The sequence below is a fragment of the Chaetura pelagica genome, unplaced genomic scaffold (assembly GCF_000747805.2).
Source record: "Chaetura pelagica isolate M959 unplaced genomic scaffold, ChaPel_1.0 scaffold246, whole genome shotgun sequence".
NCBI classification, from domain to species: Eukaryota; Metazoa; Chordata; class Aves; order Apodiformes; family Apodidae; genus Chaetura; species Chaetura pelagica.
In genome coordinates this window covers 756,852-777,611 of record NW_009953647.1, presented here as the reverse complement: position 1 = coordinate 777,611, position 20,760 = coordinate 756,852, and the positions used below count along the sequence as shown (strand labels likewise).

At 45.5% G+C, this 20,760-nt stretch overlaps 1 protein-coding gene across 1 annotated transcript in view; it reads right to left on the bottom strand.

The window, feature by feature from the left end:
- PACS2 (phosphofurin acidic cluster sorting protein 2) overlaps positions 1-20,760 on the bottom strand; it is a 72,302-nt gene that overhangs the window by 37,100 nt on the left and 14,442 nt on the right. The window contains exons 4-7 of the mRNA XM_009999915.1: positions 9,982-10,069; positions 6,774-6,863; positions 2,865-2,990; positions 495-657 (exon numbers count right to left, since the gene is read on the bottom strand). Of these exons, the coding sequence (XP_009998217.1) occupies positions 495-657; positions 2,865-2,990; positions 6,774-6,863; positions 9,982-10,069 (467 nt within the window). The remainder of the gene's footprint in view (positions 1-494; positions 658-2,864; positions 2,991-6,773; positions 6,864-9,981; positions 10,070-20,760) is intronic.

Sequence of the window (20,760 nt, the reverse complement as noted above, 5' to 3'; positions counted from 1 at the left end):
CCTACACGGTGCATGACATTGTGGATTTACACTCAACTAAACCAGGTCATATAGTCCTCAGAAAAATGTGTTTCAGTTTGCAAGTCTCATTTAAGATAGAGTTATTGCAGAATATTCAATAGAAAAAGAAGTTGGAAGAGTAGCTTAAATGTGAATCTCCTGAATACAACACTGTTAGCCAGATCAGAAGCTTTGGGTTCTCAACACGCACCAGTAATGCCAGAAGGGTGTTGGCAAGAACACAACTGACCCTTGCTGGATGACTCAGGCCTGGTGTGATATGCAGGAGAAGCTTTGACAATTCAGTCCCCCACTCCTGTCACACTCCCTGCTTACACAGTGAGAGGTTTGCAAAGTGGCATTCATCTGCTCTAGACCCAGCAACTTGTGCAAACCTGTTCATTCATTCCATGGAGCATCTAAGCTCAGGTGGAGTTTAACTCCAACTACTTCAAGACAACACTGGTTCTCAGAGCATGGGGTTGTACTCTTACCTGTAGACTTGATTTTCTGGCTGGCCTGCATAGTGCTGTCTTCATGGTCAATTGGCTGACTTGACAAGGAGAAGATCCAGATTTCTGCTACCTTCACTGCAGCCTCTTTGATGTTGCTGAAAAGGCTCAGAACCTGGCCACCTTCTGTTGGGTGCTGCATGACCTGGACAGAAATTAAGCAGTACAAATCTGCATGTAAATGCATTTAAGCTTGCATCATTTGCATACTATAAGAGTTATTTAATAAAGTTATTCCACATTTCCAAGTACAGAAGCAAGACAACACTCTACAACTGCAGGAGTCACTTGCAGGCAACACACAATGCTAGCTGAGATTTGAGTTGACTACTAAGGGAAGTGACGGAAGGAAAGAAAAAAGTTTCCTGAGCTTGATAGCCGATTAGCTCATCCTTGAAGCCCAATACTTGACTACCTCATTACTATGCATTTGCTTCCATGGCACAGCACCAATTTAAATTATCAAGATACCAATCTTCTGAACACCTAATTAAGGAACTTAATTCCATGTTGAAGCACAGCAGCAGAACAGGTAAAGGCAAAATTTCCTTGTGAGATACAGATGCAAAGTGTTTCCTTGAAGCAAAAAGCTCTTCTCCAGACAGCTGGCACCAGAATCTCAGAGGAGGTGGCCACACCAGATTAATGAAGCAACAGGTCACAAAAAAACAAGATGGTGGAAGTAGAGGGACATCTTGGTGAGGGTTTTGCCTTCCTTTTCCACTGATAGCGCTCTCCCCAGAAACTATGACTTACGTTCTTCTGTTGCCCCACCAAAGTCAGAAAGAACTTTGCATGCCTGTACTTCAGCTTTCTAATATACACCAGGCTGTTTTGTCAGCTTCATACGTGGCTTTAAAAAGATCTAAGCTGACCAGGAACATATGCCCCTCTGCTCTTACTCTGCTCAGACTCAACTCCAATTCCTTGCTTTATTTCAACAGCTAAAACAATTTTTTTGTTTAGATTTTAAGAAATATGTCAGTGCTGTTTAAGGGTCATTATACTATAAACTGCAAAGGGGTGATTTGTAAAATCTGTTTTCCTGAAGTCTTCAGTTTCAGAAATGATCCAGATGTGTTAAAGAGCAACTGTTTTCTAACACAGTGAATCTCTGAAAATTTTTGACCTTCTAACCTCAGTCAGCTGACATTACAAAAAGACATAAGAAAAAACACATGCAGCAGCAGCAGCAAATGCCCAGTGCTTGGAAGTTCCCTGATGGATCTAATTAATGGGCCCATATGCTTTCTGCCTTACAGCAATATTTCATTTCTAGTTCTTAAACAAACCAAGCACAGTCCAGGGAAAATGTTAGGTAGAGCACCACAAATCAGAATCTGGCCAGTTCAAATGGTGAGTTCACTATTTACTGCAAGTTTAAGGGAAGCTAAATTTACACAGAGTGGTCTTTATAATGTTATAATGAATTATTTATATAGTAATAATTCACCACAGCATAACACTAGATTATTTTGGATGGAAATGATTTCTTGACAGAATGCAGTCTGATGAAAAGTAGTGATGTTAAGCTGAACTTGATACTGCTAAGCCCATGTCTAAATACTCAGAGATTAAACAGAGCATGAAATAATGAAGCATGGAGCTAAGCCATTCAGAATGCACTAGTGAATTATTTATCCATACTTGATTCTAGCATTAGTTTTCAGACATAAATCCGAAAATTTTATCATTTACCTCAAAAACTATTTGCCACAAAATAATAACTGGAAAAGGTGTTTCAATCAAAATGAGAGAAACTTGATCCAAACACTCACACAGTGGCATGCAGAAGCATGTTGATTTAACTTCAACATTTGTTAGGGTTGGAGAGGTTGCCCAAGTGACCCTATCTGCCTTGTTTTGCACTTATGAAACACCAAAGCATTTTATATTTAAGACTGATCTGAGACAAATGCACACAATGGAACCAAATACACTGCAACTTCCATTGTTCCTTCCAGGAAACATAACACAAAAGAATATATTTACTAATTTTAGATTTACGCTGATGTGTCCTGAATGCAAAGCACCATATCTGGGTGAAATTATCTAGACCTTTTAACTCTAAAAAAAAAAACCCTCCACAACGAAACCCTCACAAAGTAATAAGCTAGTCTCATGAAAGCTTTAGCTGTCAAGATACTATCCAGAAAACATCCAGTGTTATTACTCAGTAATAAAAGCTGTTTAAAAGATTGCTCTGTGTATACTGATTACAGTTATAAAGACAGCTAGCTATATGAAATCCTGCCAAGTACTTCTCAATAAGGAAAGTGACAATGCTGGCTTTAAACAGAAGGAAAAATTGTCCACCTTTGTAAACAGAGATCACCATCAAATGCTGCTCACCTCAGCCATGTTGATAGACCCCACTGCCAGAGTCTTGTAGCCTAAAATAGTTCGGTTCTTGTACCGCTTCCGCCGCTGCAGCATGATCTGAAGCTTGTTGCCTTCTCTCTTCAAGAAGTGAGGGTACTGCAAGTGGAAACACAACGGAAAAGTTTATTATGTCTCTTGACATTAGCTCCCTAGCTGCCTGCTTCACAGGTAAACTCCATTCCTAGGGATTAACCCCAAGGCTTCTAGCCATGCCTACAGACTCATTGGACCATCTTCATGATTCCAAGGCAGCCTTCATCTACACCTGAGTAGCACAGCTCTAGGCTTCCATCTCTCTAGCCAAGTGCCCCAAAAACAAAATCTAGAGACACAGAGAAGCTTTCAGAAAGTGCTGATCCCAAGCCTGGCTCCAGAGAGATGAGGAGCTTCCAGGAGACACTTCACCCAACAGCTGAATGAAGGCTGCCCAGAATTGGAGCCCCAAAGGTGTTGCTGTGGCACGGGCAGCACACAGCAGCAGGGACAGCCATGAACCCCCACACTCTTGGTAGGACACTGCCTTCCCTCCAGCACATGGACACTTCTAAGTGTCTGACACTCTACTGTACATGCTTAAGAGCCTGTTGTGCTCTGAATGGCACATGAAGAGAGGCCCAGCTATGAAGAGGTCGAGGATTTGCTGATGCCATGCCAGGTTCTGCTCAGCCTGCTCACCTGCACAGGGTATTAACTGCAGTCAGGCCCTGGTTTCTGCCAGGACTGACAGTGCCCAGGGCCAAGCTCCCTGGCTCCTGGGGGGAGAAGCTGTGCAATAGAAGATCAGTCCTCAAAAAGAGATACAGCAGCCACCTGGCTGGGTAGCTGAGTCTCATCTTGAGAAGAGAGATGACTGGGCCATATGCTCCAAATACACAAAATACATACAAAACACATTGCACTAAGTTACCCTCAACAGGAGGAGCCTCACTGCAGGGATCTCAACCAGGACATTCCCAAGGGAAAGATGCTTCTCACAGGCAAGATGTACACCTTTTTTTTTTCCCCTTGGGACATTGTTAACACAACTTCCTGCCTATCAAAGCGTTTGATAAATACAAATGCTGAGTGTGATCAGAAACCCTGAGATATTAATTTGCAGTCCAGAACAAGCCTGACTGCTACACAGAGAGCTGGGAGCAGTGGCCATGCAAACAAGCAGAATACTAATTAACTGATCGCTCTACAAGGGCAAGATCTACCATTCACTGCACAAGGAAGCAGCCCTGCAGAAGAGAGGAACAGCAGTCCACCTAATTAAAATACAACCTCAAAACACACCTGCATCAACCACAAAACACACCAATACAAATGGAGACTGACTTTACAGATTCGCAATGTCCTTAAGCAGGGATGGAAGAAAGTTACTGGGGGAAAGGGCAAGAGGGGCTCAAAAAGCCAGAGGCATCTTATGCATTCAGATTTACCATCTCCCTGTCCTAGAGCACTTCCACATGTGGTAAGGACAGCAAGGGAGAGGAACTTCTTGCTCTCAGCTCAAGGCACTTGGGCCATACCAAGGCTGTGTACCAAGCCTGCAACTAAAGTCCAAAATTATGCTTGTTCCCAGGCCAGTTTGATTTCAATTTGTACGTGGTTTAAGGGATTAAACTGGACAGCACAAGTCCATACATGTGCAAGTTTCTGTTTTTCAAAGGTGTGCTGCCTGACCCCCTCTGATGAGCATTCCCAGAGATGATAAAAGAAAGGTACAGAGAGACTTCAGCCACTCAGCTCCTCAGTTAAAAGCAAGAGCCTCTTGAAGAAATGCAGTCCTTTTCATAGCACAGACAAGCTATTTTTAACACCAGCCATGGCTTATCAGCTCTACAGAATGGTTTTGATCAACACTTCTTGGTAATTGTCAGTCCACAACAGAGATTGGAGGGAAAAACAGTTTGGCTCAAAACATTTGAAAACAAGACTTTTTGAGGAAGCACCAAGCTCTCCAAGACACCTCTGAGGGGTGAGAAGGGCCATCACACCCACCAGAACAGCAGAAGTCAGGGCAAGCTATTACTTCTGAAGTTATAATGATTTAATTCCTGCCATCCCCAAAGCTTTATTAGATTAAACACAGAAATTAAGTGCTCTGGAGAGCTGCAATGTTAAACTTGGAATACCTCTCTTGATGCTGTGAAACCCACAGAGGGTCAGGAGAAGCAGCCCTTCCAGCAGTATGGGTAACAGTAGCTCACCTGTCAGAAAGACTACTGCTGGTCTAGCCCAGGCTAGCAAGATGAAACAACATCACACACACCACTAATCCCAGTCTTACCCCAGCTGTGTAACAGCAACAGGAAACTCCTCCCTTCTGCTTGAGCAGAGGCCTACCAGACACAATGGGCTGCTTGGTACTGTGCCAGCCTGCACTGTCACCTTTCTAGTTTGGCTCTGACTAGGAACCAGTGGGTGCAAAGGACAAAAGTTTCACCCAGAAGCTGCTGAGAAGTGGTGACTGTGGGGCTGCAAATCCAGACAGGTAACACAAAGCAAGGCATACAGTTTAAAGAGCTGACAGTGGGATATGGAGATACTGACTGCTGCAAGACACTGAGACCTTCCTGTGCTTTGAGATCTACGTGTTTTCACTTTGTGGTCCATCACCATTCTCAATATTCCAGGCACTAAATTCAGACTATATGTGGCTTAAGCTACAGTTGTTAGCTAGGAGAAGCTTCCAGTCATTGTCCAATTGAGAAACAATAAAGGCCATTGTAAAAATCTCACTGTGCTATTTCAGGAGGGCTTTCCAGGCCTTAGTGCATCCAAGACCACCAATCATTCCTGCAGCTGTAGACCAGCAGCACATCTCTGCATTAAGCTTGTTCACCTCTTCTGAAGGCTCAGTGTCATGGATGTTGCTCTCCCCTATTCTGGCTCAATTCCCAACCCCTTCAGAGGCAAGTGAGTTAAAGACAATGCTCTGTGTCCTGCTGCAGTATTGCTCTGAGTCCCAGAAAAAAAAACCTGTTCCAAAAGGATCTGCAGAAATATTTGCTCCTTGCTGACACAGGACTGGCAGAGAGACACCTGGCTCATCTTACAGCTCTGCTCCCAACTATGGAAAAGCTGCAATCCCAGGACCCCATTCTTGGCACATGGCTTTGTTATTCCTGTTGACAAAGGAGAGGATGCAATGCTACAGTTAACCCAGTCAGTGGAAAGCATCAGGACAGAACCAGAAGCATCAGCCATCTGTGTATCTGCCTGGGTAGCCACAGGGTTATCACCCATCTCCAATGAAATCTTATCTGCTTTGAGTCTGAGTAACAACCAGTCTCACATCATCATTTGAGCCTCCATCCCTACCAGGTCAAACTCTTTGACTTCAAGATCTAACCAACAGTGCCAATACACACATAATCCAGATATTAATGCTTCTGACTGTCTGTCTCTGCTCTATGCATGCAGGATCCTCCTACTTGCTTGCAGCAAGCCAGTCTCTATTTACCTTATTTCCCTGCTGAGAAGGCAGCACCAAGCCAGTATGCTTTGAGGAAGAGAGGAACCAATGAAATACAGTTGCTCCAAATCCCAGTTATTGCTATGACTCTAGAGCCAGGAGTAACTGTCTGCATACTGCTCCCTCCAGACAAGTCAGGATTAGAGATCTTCCTTCCCTGATACAGGGTTGGCCCCAAGAACAATTCTAAGGGTTGACACGGCAGTTTTCCTAGTGGGCTTCTCTGTCCCCAGTTCCCCACAGCTGACTGCTCAGAGCCCAGTCAAAGAGCTCAGACAGCTCTTCAGAAATGTCTGGGATTCCCTTAAGAACAAGCACCTCTGACTAGAAGGATCTTCAGCTCAGACCCACAACACCTCTGCAGACAGCAAAGAAGCCTGCAAGCACACGTGCCCCAAGGCCACATCCAACCTTACCTGCAGGGAGAAGGTCAGTGCAAGCTCCGTCTCCACATGTCCACTCGGGGGCAATACAATCTCGTGAGACCGCAGGATGCGCTTGGAGCCCTGTACAGAAACAGTCCACAGGGTGAACTCCCCAGAAGCCAGCCCTTACAGCCCACCCCAGCCCTGTTTACTGAAAACCAGGAAACACTGTCAGGGGCTGCCACAAAGAAAGCAAATGGATGGGTCTGACCTTGCACTTCTGTGAAATATTAATGAGATGAAAGGGAAATATTTGGGCATATTTACTGTCCCTAGCTGCAACAAAGCAGCTTTTGTTCTGCCATACCCCAGCATTCAAGAGCAGTGAGTCAACCCTCATCTCTCAAGTTCAAGTCTCATATTTTTACTTCAGCCAATAGGTATAGAGCTCATCATCACCTCCTGGGCTGGAAGGCTGCAGCATCATGCTTAAACCTCTGGCACTGGCCATGACCAACTGCTCTTGTCTTTTTCTGCACACACCCCTCCCTGGGGAAAGTGGAGATTTTAACCTGTGTAAACGACTGCAAGTAGCTGGGGTTATAAAAGAAAAAAATTCACTAAGCATTGCAGAGGAGTCTGGAGCCCTGATAGTACTACAGGCCAACTCCAAATCAACACTGTGGTTGGGCTGCTAGACACTAACGGAGTTACTGCGCTATTTACTGTGTGAGCATTTAATTTCAGGCAGTGTTTCAGGGAAAGCTATCAGGAAAGCATGACAGACTGCTGCCTCACAAATCCTTCTGCACTGTTCAAACAGCAGCAAGTTTCAGAGGTCCCTGGCTCAATGTTCTGCTGAGGCTGCAGATCTGGCTTTGTACTGTTGGGCTGATCTCCCAGAAGTACAGAACTGTAGCTCTCAAAAAAGCAGCATCTGGGAAATCAGAGATAGCCTCGAGGGGTAAACACCTCCCAGCTACATCCAAAAGAAAGTCTGGTCTGCCTACCTCAGCCCCCAATAGCATCCCAAGATGACAGAGAAGCAGAGACTAATTTTCATCTCTTCCTCCCCAAATGCAGAAGATAAACAGCAGAGCAGGGTGAGAAAGAAAAGGGCTCCCCCCAGGAAAAGCAGCATGTGTGCAAGTGAAGCACAGCTAGTCTCGCCGCTGGCAACAGCAACATCTGTTCCATTGGTGCAAAGCTCCTAATAGCAGCAATCTTACTTTACTTGTTATGCAACTCAAAATCTAATGAAAGACCAAATATAGCTGCTTTTAAAAGATCACAGCAGATAAACAGAGCAATGGCTCAGGAAACAGTTGACAACCCTTTGAACATCCCTGTTTAGGAGGCTGCAAAGAGACATGGGAAACACAGGTATGATGCTCTCATTAGGTCTGAATTCAGTCATTCCCTCTGGAAGGACTCCAGCGCCTGACACCTCTCTCCTGCAATTCCCCACACAAAGGTGAGTCATTTGACAGGTATTATACATTTGATAATCCAGTACCAGCAGCCTTAAACAACAGCCATGTCAGAAACCCGACTGCTGGCAAATTAAATGTCCCTGAAAGAGCTTGTCAGCATCACCATCATAACCTGCAAGCTATAAAGGGATTTTTAATAACAGGGCTTCCAATCTGCCTGTGCCTGAGACAGCTGCAGTGCCACTGAGTCTCAGTTAAACATCCAAAGAAATATGGGTGCTGATCCAGCATGAGGGACACTCAAGGTGAGGTACCCACTGGGACAGCATTCACCTCTGCCACTGTTACATCTAGGTCAACTGAAAGGACAGATGAAAGGCAAAAGAAGGATGGCCTGGGCACGTCTGCAGTCCCAGGAGTTGGCAAATGAGCAGCCCAAACAGGGCAAGTCCTTGTGCCTTCCAGTTCTTCAGGGATCTGCCCTGGTGGAGGAAGGGACAGCACAAAAAGTGCACAGGGCCAGCATCTGACTTACTGTAGCAAGGCAGATCAAGATGTATCCAAAATAGACAAGTCCCACAGGTTAAAACTCCTCTGCACTTGCAGGTCTGGGACAGTATTTACAACCTTTTCACCCATAAAAAATGTAAGCATTCAGCAGTAACCTGGACAGACGAATAAGGTTTTGCTCTAGTAAAAGCTACTGAATTCTCCAACCCAAGTCTGACATGTTCTACACATAGATCATTCACTGACAAGCCTCAGGCCCTCACAGTGATGCATCCACCATCTTGAAGTACAAACATATGGAAAGCTTTCAGCCCCAGTAAGCTATGCTGACAGTCTGGGAACCCACAGCCGTGCTTCTTCCGAGGTTCCCATGAATCCATCCACGTGTGTGAAATGATTCCCTGCCTTTCTGCTTCCTGCTGTGGGTGCATAAATCCCCTCCAAAACAAAAGGACATATTATTACCCCAGCTAGACTGCTCACAGAGATGAGAGATGTTGGTTATATCCTCAGATGCACATTTGTGCACTGTAGAACCTTCACAATTTCAGTTTCCAAGCTAAACTGTGTTTTGACACAACCAGCTCTGTGCAGCACTTTTCCTGGCTCTCTACTTGAAAAGTAGCTGCTATTCAGCAGGGTTAAAGATATTTTTCTACTTACAGGTCTGCTAGGCTTTTACTCATTAAATACTTCAGCATTTGCAGCAGTGGGAGCATGCGAGTTGAACTGATGCTGTGACACACTATGGAACAGACACTTTCCTTCCCTGCCTGCCTCCAGGCAGTGTGACCTACATGTAGGCATCTGTAAAACTGGTTTTTACCTAGGATGCCAGCTATGTTTTATGGAAACAAGTTAAAATGTACAGGCACCCTACAAATCCACTGGCAAGCATCTGGCTACAAAATGAGCTGCCCATCAGCAGAGGAAGGCCCAAACTCCAGAACACCTAAACCAGGACCAAGTAACCAAGATGTTCAGCCCTAAAGTGAGCTGAAGTATGTTAAATAGAGAATCAGGCTTAAAGTGACAGCTCAGGTGACAGCACACGATCTGTAAGGAGCATTTTTACATACAGATAATCTTATGCTGAGCCCTCAGTGAGCAATATCTTTGCTTACAACAGTGAAATTCAGTAGGAACATGGGGGAAGGAGCAAAGGAGACTTTCCACACAACCAGAATGCCCTGATGTACTTGAGAAGAAGTCCATGGCTGCAATGGATCTTCATGTGGAGGTGAAGCTCAGTTTAGGCATCTGCTAGTTTTTTACTCAAGCAACATATTTAATTCTTAAAACTGAGCAACCATTACCTGCATTTTGACAGCAATGACCCCAGAAATAAGCTCCTTATCCAATTCCTTTAAGACTACCAGTTTCTTTAATGTCAAGCTGCACAACCTGCAAACAGGAACAGAAGAGAAACAATTACAATCATGGCTGAAAAAGGAAAAGTTCTGAACAGCTTTCACACAAAATAGCACCCGGTTTGAGTGTGAACAGGCTCAGGGGATAAACCACACACTGATACAGACAAAGACAGCAGACATACATTAGACACTCCTGGCTTTTCAGACCATTTCTCCAACCTTTCACAAACACAGAAGTCAACAGGAGGTAGAGGCCTCCGTTTGATACAGACCCATGGCCACATGGGCGTGCCTCACAGCACAGATTTCCACCAACCAGTCTGGGAATTCTTGCTCCGAGTCAGACCAAGAACTTGAGGGTCAGAGGAATTAAATTCCAGCACTATAAAAGCTGGAATTAGACTGCTCAGTCTAATTTTAAACTTGCCTACCAAGCTTTCCTAGAATATTGGCTTTTTCAGTTTCAGATCCCTCACTCCCACCTCCTCTTGTCAAACCATGCATTCTCCTCCTCAGCCCCAAACAAAAGTGCTAGCAAGTGGCTCAGGCATCTCTAATGAGAAAGGAAGAAAAAAAGAAAACAAGAAAGGAGAGGACTTAAGCAGTGCCTTCTGGCCCTGGTGCTTACGTGCCATACATACGCAAGTACATCACATTCTTTACCCAGGCAATGCTACATTGTTCTGGTTGAAACTGTTTGCACTTCTGCCTTCCAGCACAGGGAGAGCTTGGGAAGGGATAAACTTCAGAGTGGTGCAGCCGAGTTAAGGCTTTGAGGTAACAGGACCACAGTATTGGCACTGTCACCATTTCACAGAAGTTACCACAAGCTGGTGTGATTAAGAACACGTCTAGAAACAAACTTCAGGGAAAGATAAACATGAAGCAAAGACAGCTCAGCTTGAGGAAAGCAGAGGCCAGAGAAAGCTGGCACGTAGGTTTTAGTGACCAGACATCGCCCACCACACTGGCCAGGAGCCAGCGCTGCCTCTCTCAGGTCCCTACACCACCGCATGGACATCTTTGGCCTCTCAATGGAATATTGACAAGCCTCAGTATGGCTCCTCAGAAAACCACTGCAGAGCTCTTTCTCTCAGATAAAGTGTAAGATCAGGGCTGCTTTTGAAGGAGCTGATGCTGGATTTTTGTGCACACTCAGGCAGCAGTAGCACAAGTGTCACTGACTGAAGCCTGCAGTTGAACTACAGGATTCCACATTGGTGCCAGGAACCCGTAAGTCACCTCTGCAAGGATGACTTGTACCTCCACCACCACCTTCTCCACCACAATGGGAAGCTGAAACATTGCTTTGCTGCAACACCAGAAGGTAGACATGACCAGCCTGGGTGCAAAACTGCAGGAGAGATGCAGCTAAAGTGTCTGGCAGATACTGAAGCAGTGGCAGACACTGAAGCAACTGCTGCCACACCCAGAAATGCCTGTGGCTCTGCCTGAACCTGACCCTATGGCATGGGGCTAGGAACAGGAAAGAGCTCGTCTTAGCTCTCTTGTTCTTCACTCAAGCACCTCTCCAAGCTTGCTCTTGCCAGCCTCTTCCTCCACTCCAGCCCACTCTGTCTGCTCTCCTCACTCATTTGCAAAGCACTGGTTCCTCCTCTTAGCCTCCCCCCTCAAAAAAAGAGAAAGAAGTAAAAGCTCTCCCCTTTGCAGAGTTTTGCATCAGAAGACAGCACAGACAAACAGAGATGTTATAGAAATTACAAGGAAAGCAGAAAAACTGGGTCTGCCTGAGCCTCTGCTCCGCTGTGCCACATCACCAGCAGCTGTGCACAGTGTCATCAAACCAGACGTGCTAGAGGGTGTGAGCCTGGAGCTGCTGGGGAGGGACAGCAGAAGCAGGCAGGACAACTGCAGCTGCTGCTGGGCTGGCAGGGGAGAAGCCAAGCACACTTTCACCCATGGCCAGAGCCTCTGCAAGAGAAGCAGGAGAGCACAGGCTCTGTGCTTCAACTGCAGACTTAAATGTCTCTATGCACTGGACATCAGGTGAAGCTGCATGCCTCAACCCAGAGTGCAGCAGCTTCCCCTCCACGTCCTGAACAGAGCAGCAAGCACAGACGCAGTTGGCTGCTGCTGTGAAGCAGCCAGGCTTCCTGGGGAAAGGAGGATGTGATGCCATTTGTTGTCTTTGTAACGCTGTAGCTGGAGGACAATTGTGCTCAGCTTGCCAAAACCCACAGAGCTTGGGCTGGTCAGGTGCTGAGAGCAGAGGTAGGACAACACACTGGCATTGTCTCAGCTGACAGGCAATGAACAAAGGCCTTTTCTCTCCGGCCAGAGCTCGAGGATGAAAAAGGTACGGAAAGAAACAATGGTGTTCTCAGCATACACAGCAGAGCACAAGGAGGGCGTTCTGTTCTCCACCAGGCATTCTTTCAATTCATCATTTATGAGCTTTGATCAAGCCCTGTGGAGCACTTGCTGCTTGGAAACAAAAAAAAATTAAAAAAATTAAAAGCCTCCTTTACAGTAATTAGAAAAACAAAAGAAGTTAAGACATGGGATGCATCTTCTTTCTTTACCCCCCATTGCTAGGCTGCTGGTACTGAAAGGCACTTCACACAAACAACAATGAAATGTTTATACTCTCCATTGGAGGGGGGAAATAAAATCAGAGCTAAAATCTCACCAAATCACTCTCTTCTGGGTCTTCTACGTTTGCAGGTTACTAATTAAAGCAACCCTCAGAACACACGGCAGAAATGGACCATACCTTACTCAAATAATCATGAAAAGGCATATTTCAGAATGTGTGGTGCCCTGCTGCCAACACAGGAATCCTGAACTGCTCCTACCCACAGGTACAGCAAGGATTTGTCTGCCATAATTGCCTGGGTAATGGTCGCACATCCTTCCATACATTTATCTTGCATAAACTTTGCTGTACTTCTGTCAAGTCTCAGGGATCAGGAAATGGACCAGTCTCAAAACATTCCCATAAATGAGCCTGTTAATTTGCAAATTTCACATACATATTTGATGTCCATGAACAAACGGAAAAGAGAAAACAGACACATGAGGGGAACTGAGGAAGCCTTAAGACTGGAGTTGAAAGAGCCTGAAGGATTCTGAATGCTCTACAAAAAGGCTGGGTTTGCAACACAAGAGACACAGGCAAACACTTCTGCTGCATGTTTGTCTCAGCATTGACCCACAGTTGCACACAGGGAGTTAAGCTAGCAAAAGTACTAAGTTAGCTAAAGCAGTGTTAAATAAGGGCAACAGAAATCTGAGAGCCAAGATTTCCACCCTTTTTTGAAGGTTCACAGTAGATCTCCATGCTAGGAGCACAGCTGGGCCTCACGCAGCAGCAGGCAAGGCCTGCTGAGGAGCTTGCACCCCCTCCAGTCGCACATGTCCCTGCCACAGCGAGGAGGCACGAGGTACTTGCCTGACCCCATTCTCAGGTTAACAAATCATGAGCCAGCTTAATGCGTTCCACAAGAATAAAACTCTTCATTTTTTTACATCACTGCTGCAAGAATGCAGTTTTCAACAGGAAAGCTGGACCTGACCCAATGGTTTTGACTCGCCCTGCTAATGCAAGTTGTGCTGAATAGCTTCATCACGAGGTCTTTGCCCAGGGAGACAGTTATCTGCAAAGAACGTAACATTTTGGTAACCAAGATCCAGCAAACATACCCAGAACAACCAAATAAAGCGTCACATTCTTTACTCACTGGATGTTTTGCTTTTGCATCCCTCTGAGCAGAAAGATCAGGAAAATAAACCCCCTCCAAGAAAGAGTCTGCCTCACTGAATTAAATGTCTATGTCTCCACAGGGAGCACAGTAATTGCACTGAGACCTCAACTCATGCAGAGACACTCGAATCAACAGGAAGGAAAAATTAAAAATTAAAGACCTGTATTTTAATTAAGCCCCATAGAAGTCAAGAATAACAACAGATGCATCCACAGCTAGAGGGATGAGCAAGATGGAAGCTAGGGCAAGGAGACTCTAGCTCACCACACAGATACCTCTTGTCCAGGTTAACTGATTCCTAGAGAAAACATTTCATGCCAGTAGCACTCACCTGAGAGGTCTGGAAACCTCAATCAGACAATGGCTGCAAGGAAGGAATTGGTCTCTAGCCACTGGACAATTTCACCTCACCCAGGTTATTTCAGCATTTCAGAACAACAAGCAGCCTCCTACCTCAATGCTTTCAACCTCAACTTTGAGTATTTTGCTCTGAGCTGGCATTTTACACACAACCCAGTCCCAAAATAAATTGTGAGCCACTTGGGAGACACACGCCTATACACATGCTTGCCCAGGCAAACACAGCCATTCTGCACATAGCTACAGGGGTGCCTGTGCAGGAGAGGCCAGAGGGACAAGTCCTGCACAGCATTTTTCAGGACAGCTGCTTAAGTAACATATGAATATATGCACCAAAAGAACAAGCAACTGTGCAATCAGTTTCCTACGCCTGCTTCACACATGCCCAGGAAGAAAAAGAACAGCACATGGATGTATTCGTTGCTGCACTTACATGCTAAAGGCAGGGCTCTGCACTGGCCTAGGAGAATTAGCTCAGGGAGAAAGTCAGGGAGAAGAGATGCTTGCTCATGTCATTGAAGCATCAAGAGCGGGGCCTCCAGGCAAGGGCAGCTATGATGGAAGCCACAAGAAGAGTGCTTCTCCACCTTCCGAAGCTCTTGAGCTAATTCCCTCAAAATTAGCTAATCTCAAACCCACTCTTAAGCAAGCTCCAAGGCAAGAGGAAATTAAATGAGGAGAGATAGGTCAAACGACCCAATTTCTGTCATGCCAAAAACATAACCTGAGTGACTTGCAAAGAACCTTTAACAGTCCTATATCAGTCTCTGCTTCTCCTTCGTTCACACCACCAAGCTAAACTGCAACCTTCAGTCAGGCGTTCTGGCTACAGATTCATTCAAATAAAGCTTAATAAGCCAAGAAACAATTGTAGAGAAAGTATTTTCATTGTTCTCAAGGATTAATATAAAGAATCAAGCTCTTAAATTCCTAGAGACTCCAATCCATAGAAAAGCTGGAGCAAGCAGATCTTGTTCAGACAGGTAAGAGGATGACAGCTTATTTTACAAAACAGGCTCTACCCATGACCTCACAAGGACACACATGCACAGACAGATGCTATCTTTTTACAGCTGAAATACTGCCCTGCTCACTTCAAATGTATTACAAAAACACCTGATCCAAACCGAGCATACAAAAGGGCTGGGTGCTGTCAAAATTGCACAGACCTGCTTAATTTTTTTTAAAGATTCTAGAATTCTGCATGGGCACATTTGCTATTTAAGGAGCAGCATGTAGTTAATATGACCAAGGATTAAAGTGCATCCAAGCTTAGATAGTCCAATGTATCAGTTTGAAAATGCTGAGAGATGTCTTCTTTCAGTGGGACAAGACATTGCTGGCTGGCTCTAGGGGACTCACCTAAGGATCCTTGCAAGCCAAATAACCGGCTCACAAAACAGAGTTTACATATTCCATTGGCACATCTCATTTTTTTAGCCCTTCATTGGTATGGAAAGCACAGTGATGCTGGTGAAATCCACAGAGGTTAAAGCTGTATCTCCACAGCTCCGCTCACTCTTCAGGTAGCCAAGTAAAATTTTGTGTACAAACTGGCAGTTGTTTCACACCGTGTTCTGACTAACAGGCCGAGACCTGATGTATTCCAAGTCACACAGGCAGGAAATCAGCCTGTCAACAACTGCTCACCTTCAGGTACATGCTCTGCCCTGTGCTACCCAGAAAACAGTCCCGCTCTCTTTAAGAAGCTGTTTCAGCAACAGCTGAAGCAGTTCCCTTCACACATCTGCTGACCTCAGCAGAGATCTCCATTCTTGCACACACTATTGTACATTTGGCTTCTCACTCTTCATTTGGATGGTTTCAAAGTCCATTACAGGGTGACTTAGAGGGGGGGGGGAAAACCCAACAAAATCACAAAGCAGGTATGAGGTCTGTTTCTCAGGCAGGCAATGAAATACAAAGGAGTTCAGCAAACTCATCCCTGTGTTCACACCATGCTACATCTAGACTACCATGTCTAGTTATATACAGGTCTCCTGATTTTCTCTTTCAAACCCAGCATCCAGAACACTGGGACAGCACAGCATCCTGACACCAAAGTATGCATCAATGGAAGAGTCTGTGGTACTGATGGATTAGATTTGATCAATGTTTCCAAAGTTTTGTAGCAATAAAAAGGTGTTCTATTAGCTTTAAAGACTAAAGTCAGCAAATAATGAAAAGCTGACTCATGGTCAAAGCTCCTTTGACACACCATCAGGATTACATTTTCTATATTTCACAAGACACAAACACATCTGATATTTGCTGTACTAATTTAGTAATGGCTGGAGTAACCATAACCAAGGAACAAGCAAGAGGGAGAAAAACCAGGCATAGCCATATCCATCTGACCAAAGGCCAGAGGTAGCAGGGGGTCTAAGAAGCTTGCATGAGCTCAGAAAGCCTCACAACACTGAAATTCCAGACTCCCATTTGAGCACCTAATGAGAGCTGTTAAAGCAGCACCTGTCAGGGATGGAGAGCCTTTGAGATGCAGGCTGGTCAAGTGGCTTCTGTAGCTAGGGCTTCATTTCTCAGCTAGCCAGCAACAAAATGAAGGCACAACCTTTTAAGTTTAACTGAACCTGCCAGGGTGGAGGGCAGCTCCCCACCACATGCTTTATGGATTGGTGCAACAGCATATACACGAATGAGCAAACAAATCACGCTCCAAACCAAAAGGAGACTGGGAGGAGGAACGCAAAACCAAACTATGGGTAGAGGATGAAGAGGAGAGACCTTCACAGATGGAAGCAACCCAGCAGCCCTCACTTCCCTGGCTCACCTTTCCCTTGCATGTCTTCCTTACACAACCTGCCTTCTCCTTGCTGGCCCCCTGCCCCAGACAGCAGTCTCATTGGCAGGACCAGCTATTCCAGGCATGCTACTGGAACGCTCTCCCTGCCTGCCAGGAGCCAATTCCATCTGCACCCAAAACCCTATGAAACTAGTGGGAGCTGCAGATGAGAAGGACCAAAAGAGCTAGAGGTTTCCTGATCTATTCACAGCTTGCCACCAAACACAGAGCAGAGCATCTCTGCATCTTCATTTGTACCAGCACCATCCTCCCAAACTGACAGCACTGCAGCCAATTGTGAGAACAAAGCACCCAGCCTTCCAGCATGCAACAGAGGACATTCTCACAGCCAGCTCTCTTAAAGGCACCTGTCGATGAGATTAAAATGTTAAGAAAAATGCCTCAAGGCATGTGTTTTTTCCAGTATATGCCTTGCCTGGATCATAACCCCCACCCTCTCTCCACCACTTCCATGTCTCCACCCTGAGCACAGCATCCCCAAACGCAGCAGCATCAGGTTGGGAGCTGTAAAGTCTCCACAGCAACTAAGGATGTCAGAGCCTACACGTGACCAGCTCCCCACAACTGTGCAACTGATAAGAACAGCTCCTCCACCAGCCTGCTTGTTCCTCCTAACTCCCATCTAGAGCAGTCTGATGGCAAATCCTCCACTTCCATGTCAAGAACTCTGTTCTCCAAACAACCATTTCCCCAGCAGCTCCTTTGCCCTATTCCCCAGCCCATATGCACTTGGCAGGGAGGAGCCAGCACGTATCTGCGTGCAGGAAGATTCAGAGGGAGGTCCTGTGCTGGCCAGTCTGGTTTAGTGGTTGGTACCATCTTTTTGATAGTAGGAAGCAAAGGTCCCCAATCATTCTTGCACTTGCCATATTTCAAAAAGTTGGATGTTATTCTGTCTTTTGTTCCATCCACAGAACAGTCAACAGCAAGAGCTTGCTGCTGTGCCACCTGGTGCTGTGCTCTCTGCACATTCCTGTCAGCCACTTGGTACCCCAGGAGACATCACAGTCCCAGCCAGAGCACACATATCCCTAAGCCTGCAAATCATTCATTATAGGACAGGACGCAGCCTGAAATCTCCTGATCTGTCCCTTTCTCTGTACATTGGCCAAAGGCCACATCAAGGGGAAAAAACACTATGGCAATATAAGCCTTAAATTCAGGCCCATGTCACAAGAGCTTGTAACAAAGAGCTCCGTTCCACTTGGGTTACCTGTCACTGTGTTCTCTTCATTATGGGAAATCAGGGCAAGAAAGCCTCCAGCCAAGAAAGCAGGCAAGGAAAAACAAATGGCTTCTTAGTGTTCCCAAATCAGAGCATGCTCTCGAGGCATGAACAACTTGCCATCTCTCTGCCTTATTTCTCTCCATTTCAAATAGCTTCCATGACACCCTCTGATGCAGCGCTGAACAGCTTGTTACTCCAGATACCAAACAGGCTCACACCACAGGTTGCATCAAATTACTTCTCACTCAACCACCCCCAAATACTTCCCAGTTCACAAGAAAGTCAGACACGTGGTGCTGCAAAAGCCAAGATCCTGGTACCATGTAATTCTTTAGACTCAGTGCTCCTCTGAAAGACAGACACCTTACACCACTGTGAATAAACATTTTCTGAAAACTGCTGTAGGAGGGTTTTTCTAAGGAGTTTCAGGGGTGGGCTTTTCTGTTTGTTGTTTTTATGCTTGCCTTTCCCTTGCTGACCCATCTAGACCCAAGTAAGCAAAGCCACTCCAAACACAATGTCATTCTGTAACCTCTATTCAAACAAGTTCCACTGAGTGCCAGATGAACAGGGCTTTGTTTTCAAAGTTTGCAATGTGGCCTGAAATAAACAAAATGGGAGAACAACATGGGTGTAATTTAGAACCCAAATGGTCATTTGCCTTTTAACTGAGAACTCAAAATGTCCTCTAAGGGTAAAAGCAAAGCAGTCAGCAGCAGTCAGTAACATTTGTGAACTTTGATGGCACGTTTGGTATCAGTCAGTACAGCAATCAAATATGCAAAGCATCTCACTGGCAGGCTTGCTTTCAGACTAGAAGAACACTCACAGATCCCAATGCAGGTCTCATTGCAGCAAGGCTGTCAAAAGCCTCCCACTCTGGCACCTTTCCAGATTAGTACATGCAGCCAACCACCCCAAAACCTTGCAGAGCTAATGGTCTGTGCTGTTCCTTTACTTGCCCCATGCTCAATACCAACTCCCTCCTCCCCTGACTCTGGAGATGAACAGGGTGATGATCAAAGAGATATCAGAATTCATCACTTCAGTTTGAAACATTTTTTGCACATTTCTCATCATGCCTCAAACATAGGACGACTAAATACAGCACTCATAAGATGAGCTACAGGGAAGGAGTCACAAAGGGAAAGTTGCAACTCCAAACCCCAATGTATTCAACATCAGGCTAGAAGGAAGGTTAGGAGAACTATCAGCTCCTCAAGGACAATTTCTGCAGCTGTACCAAACACTGCATAACACTAGCAGCACCTCAGCTGTTTGTTCAGCACCACAGCACACAAGCACTGAGCTCCTCTGAGCCCCTCGGCACTAGCTCACCTGTGCACAGGTGCTTCAAACAGGGGACTGCAACCCTGACAACCCATTTGCTCTCTGGCCACAGCTCAAAGAATGTTTCCAAATCAAACACATTCAAAATATTATAAAAGGAAGGTTGTTTTTTTCCCAGAAGCATTTATTTAGATTTGAATGGTGCCAGTTTTTACAAGGCAACAATGCACAGCTGACAAAGCAGCTTCTCAAAGCACTAAATATAATTCACAAAGAACTCCAGATCCTGCCATTAAAGCTGGGGGAACTCTATTCAGCATTAAACACAGTGGAAACACTGGTTAGCACCCTCAAACTGGAACAAAACATGGAGGGTAAAGCAGCTGAAATGTACTATCCCTTCTAGATTTGTCTCCCCTGAAAGGAAGGGGCAAAGAAAGGAGCTTTGCAATATTAAGGGTGGTCAAGAAAGGTCTGAAAACACAGAAGTGTTCAGCACTCCTTGAATGGAAAGAAATGCCTCTTGATATCTTTGGTTGGAGCTGCATTGTTTTCCAGCACCTATCCCTTGCATTTCTTCCATGAAATGTTCTGCAGTGCCTGCTCATTTGCACACTGCCTGCTGGAGTGCTCAGGAGAGCACGGATAAGGTGGAAACAAAATCATCAAACAAGTACAGGATTTGACAAGATTTTAAAAGCCAAATTGTTAGCCACATTACCTAGGCCAATGGAAGAATGAGACTGCTGAAGTGAAACTACCACCAGTATTGCCAGGGAAGGAACTTCAGCTGTAACTAGAAATGGTATTTTAACTTCCAAAATCAGCCCAACTGGACTGAAGAGGCTCACAGAGAGTGCACTGTCTATAGCCCACAAGCTCTCCAAAAAAGCCTTAAAAACTACAGAACCCAGAAAAAGTGCACTGATGGACAGAAACTAGGATCTTTTATAGTCTTTAAAGCTGACCCATGCAGGTTACTTTGCAGCAGCAGCGGCAAAGACTGCATCAAACATCTTCCTCCCCCCCCCTCAGCCCTGTCTGAGGGGATACCTGAACAGGAAAGAAACCTCATCACCAGGCTGTCCTTACAGCCTAGGGGACAGCCAGGAGGAGACACTTCCAGGCCTTGCAGTGGGGCTGCAAAACATTCAAGTTTTCAGAGAGTTTCTGAGCTCCTCTCAATGAGAGAAGTTTCCTTTAGAAAAACTCCCAGTCTCGAGGTGATCTCAAAATGTCGCTCAACAACACTTTAGAAATGTTTCTCCCCCTCCTGCAATCCTCCCTTCACATCC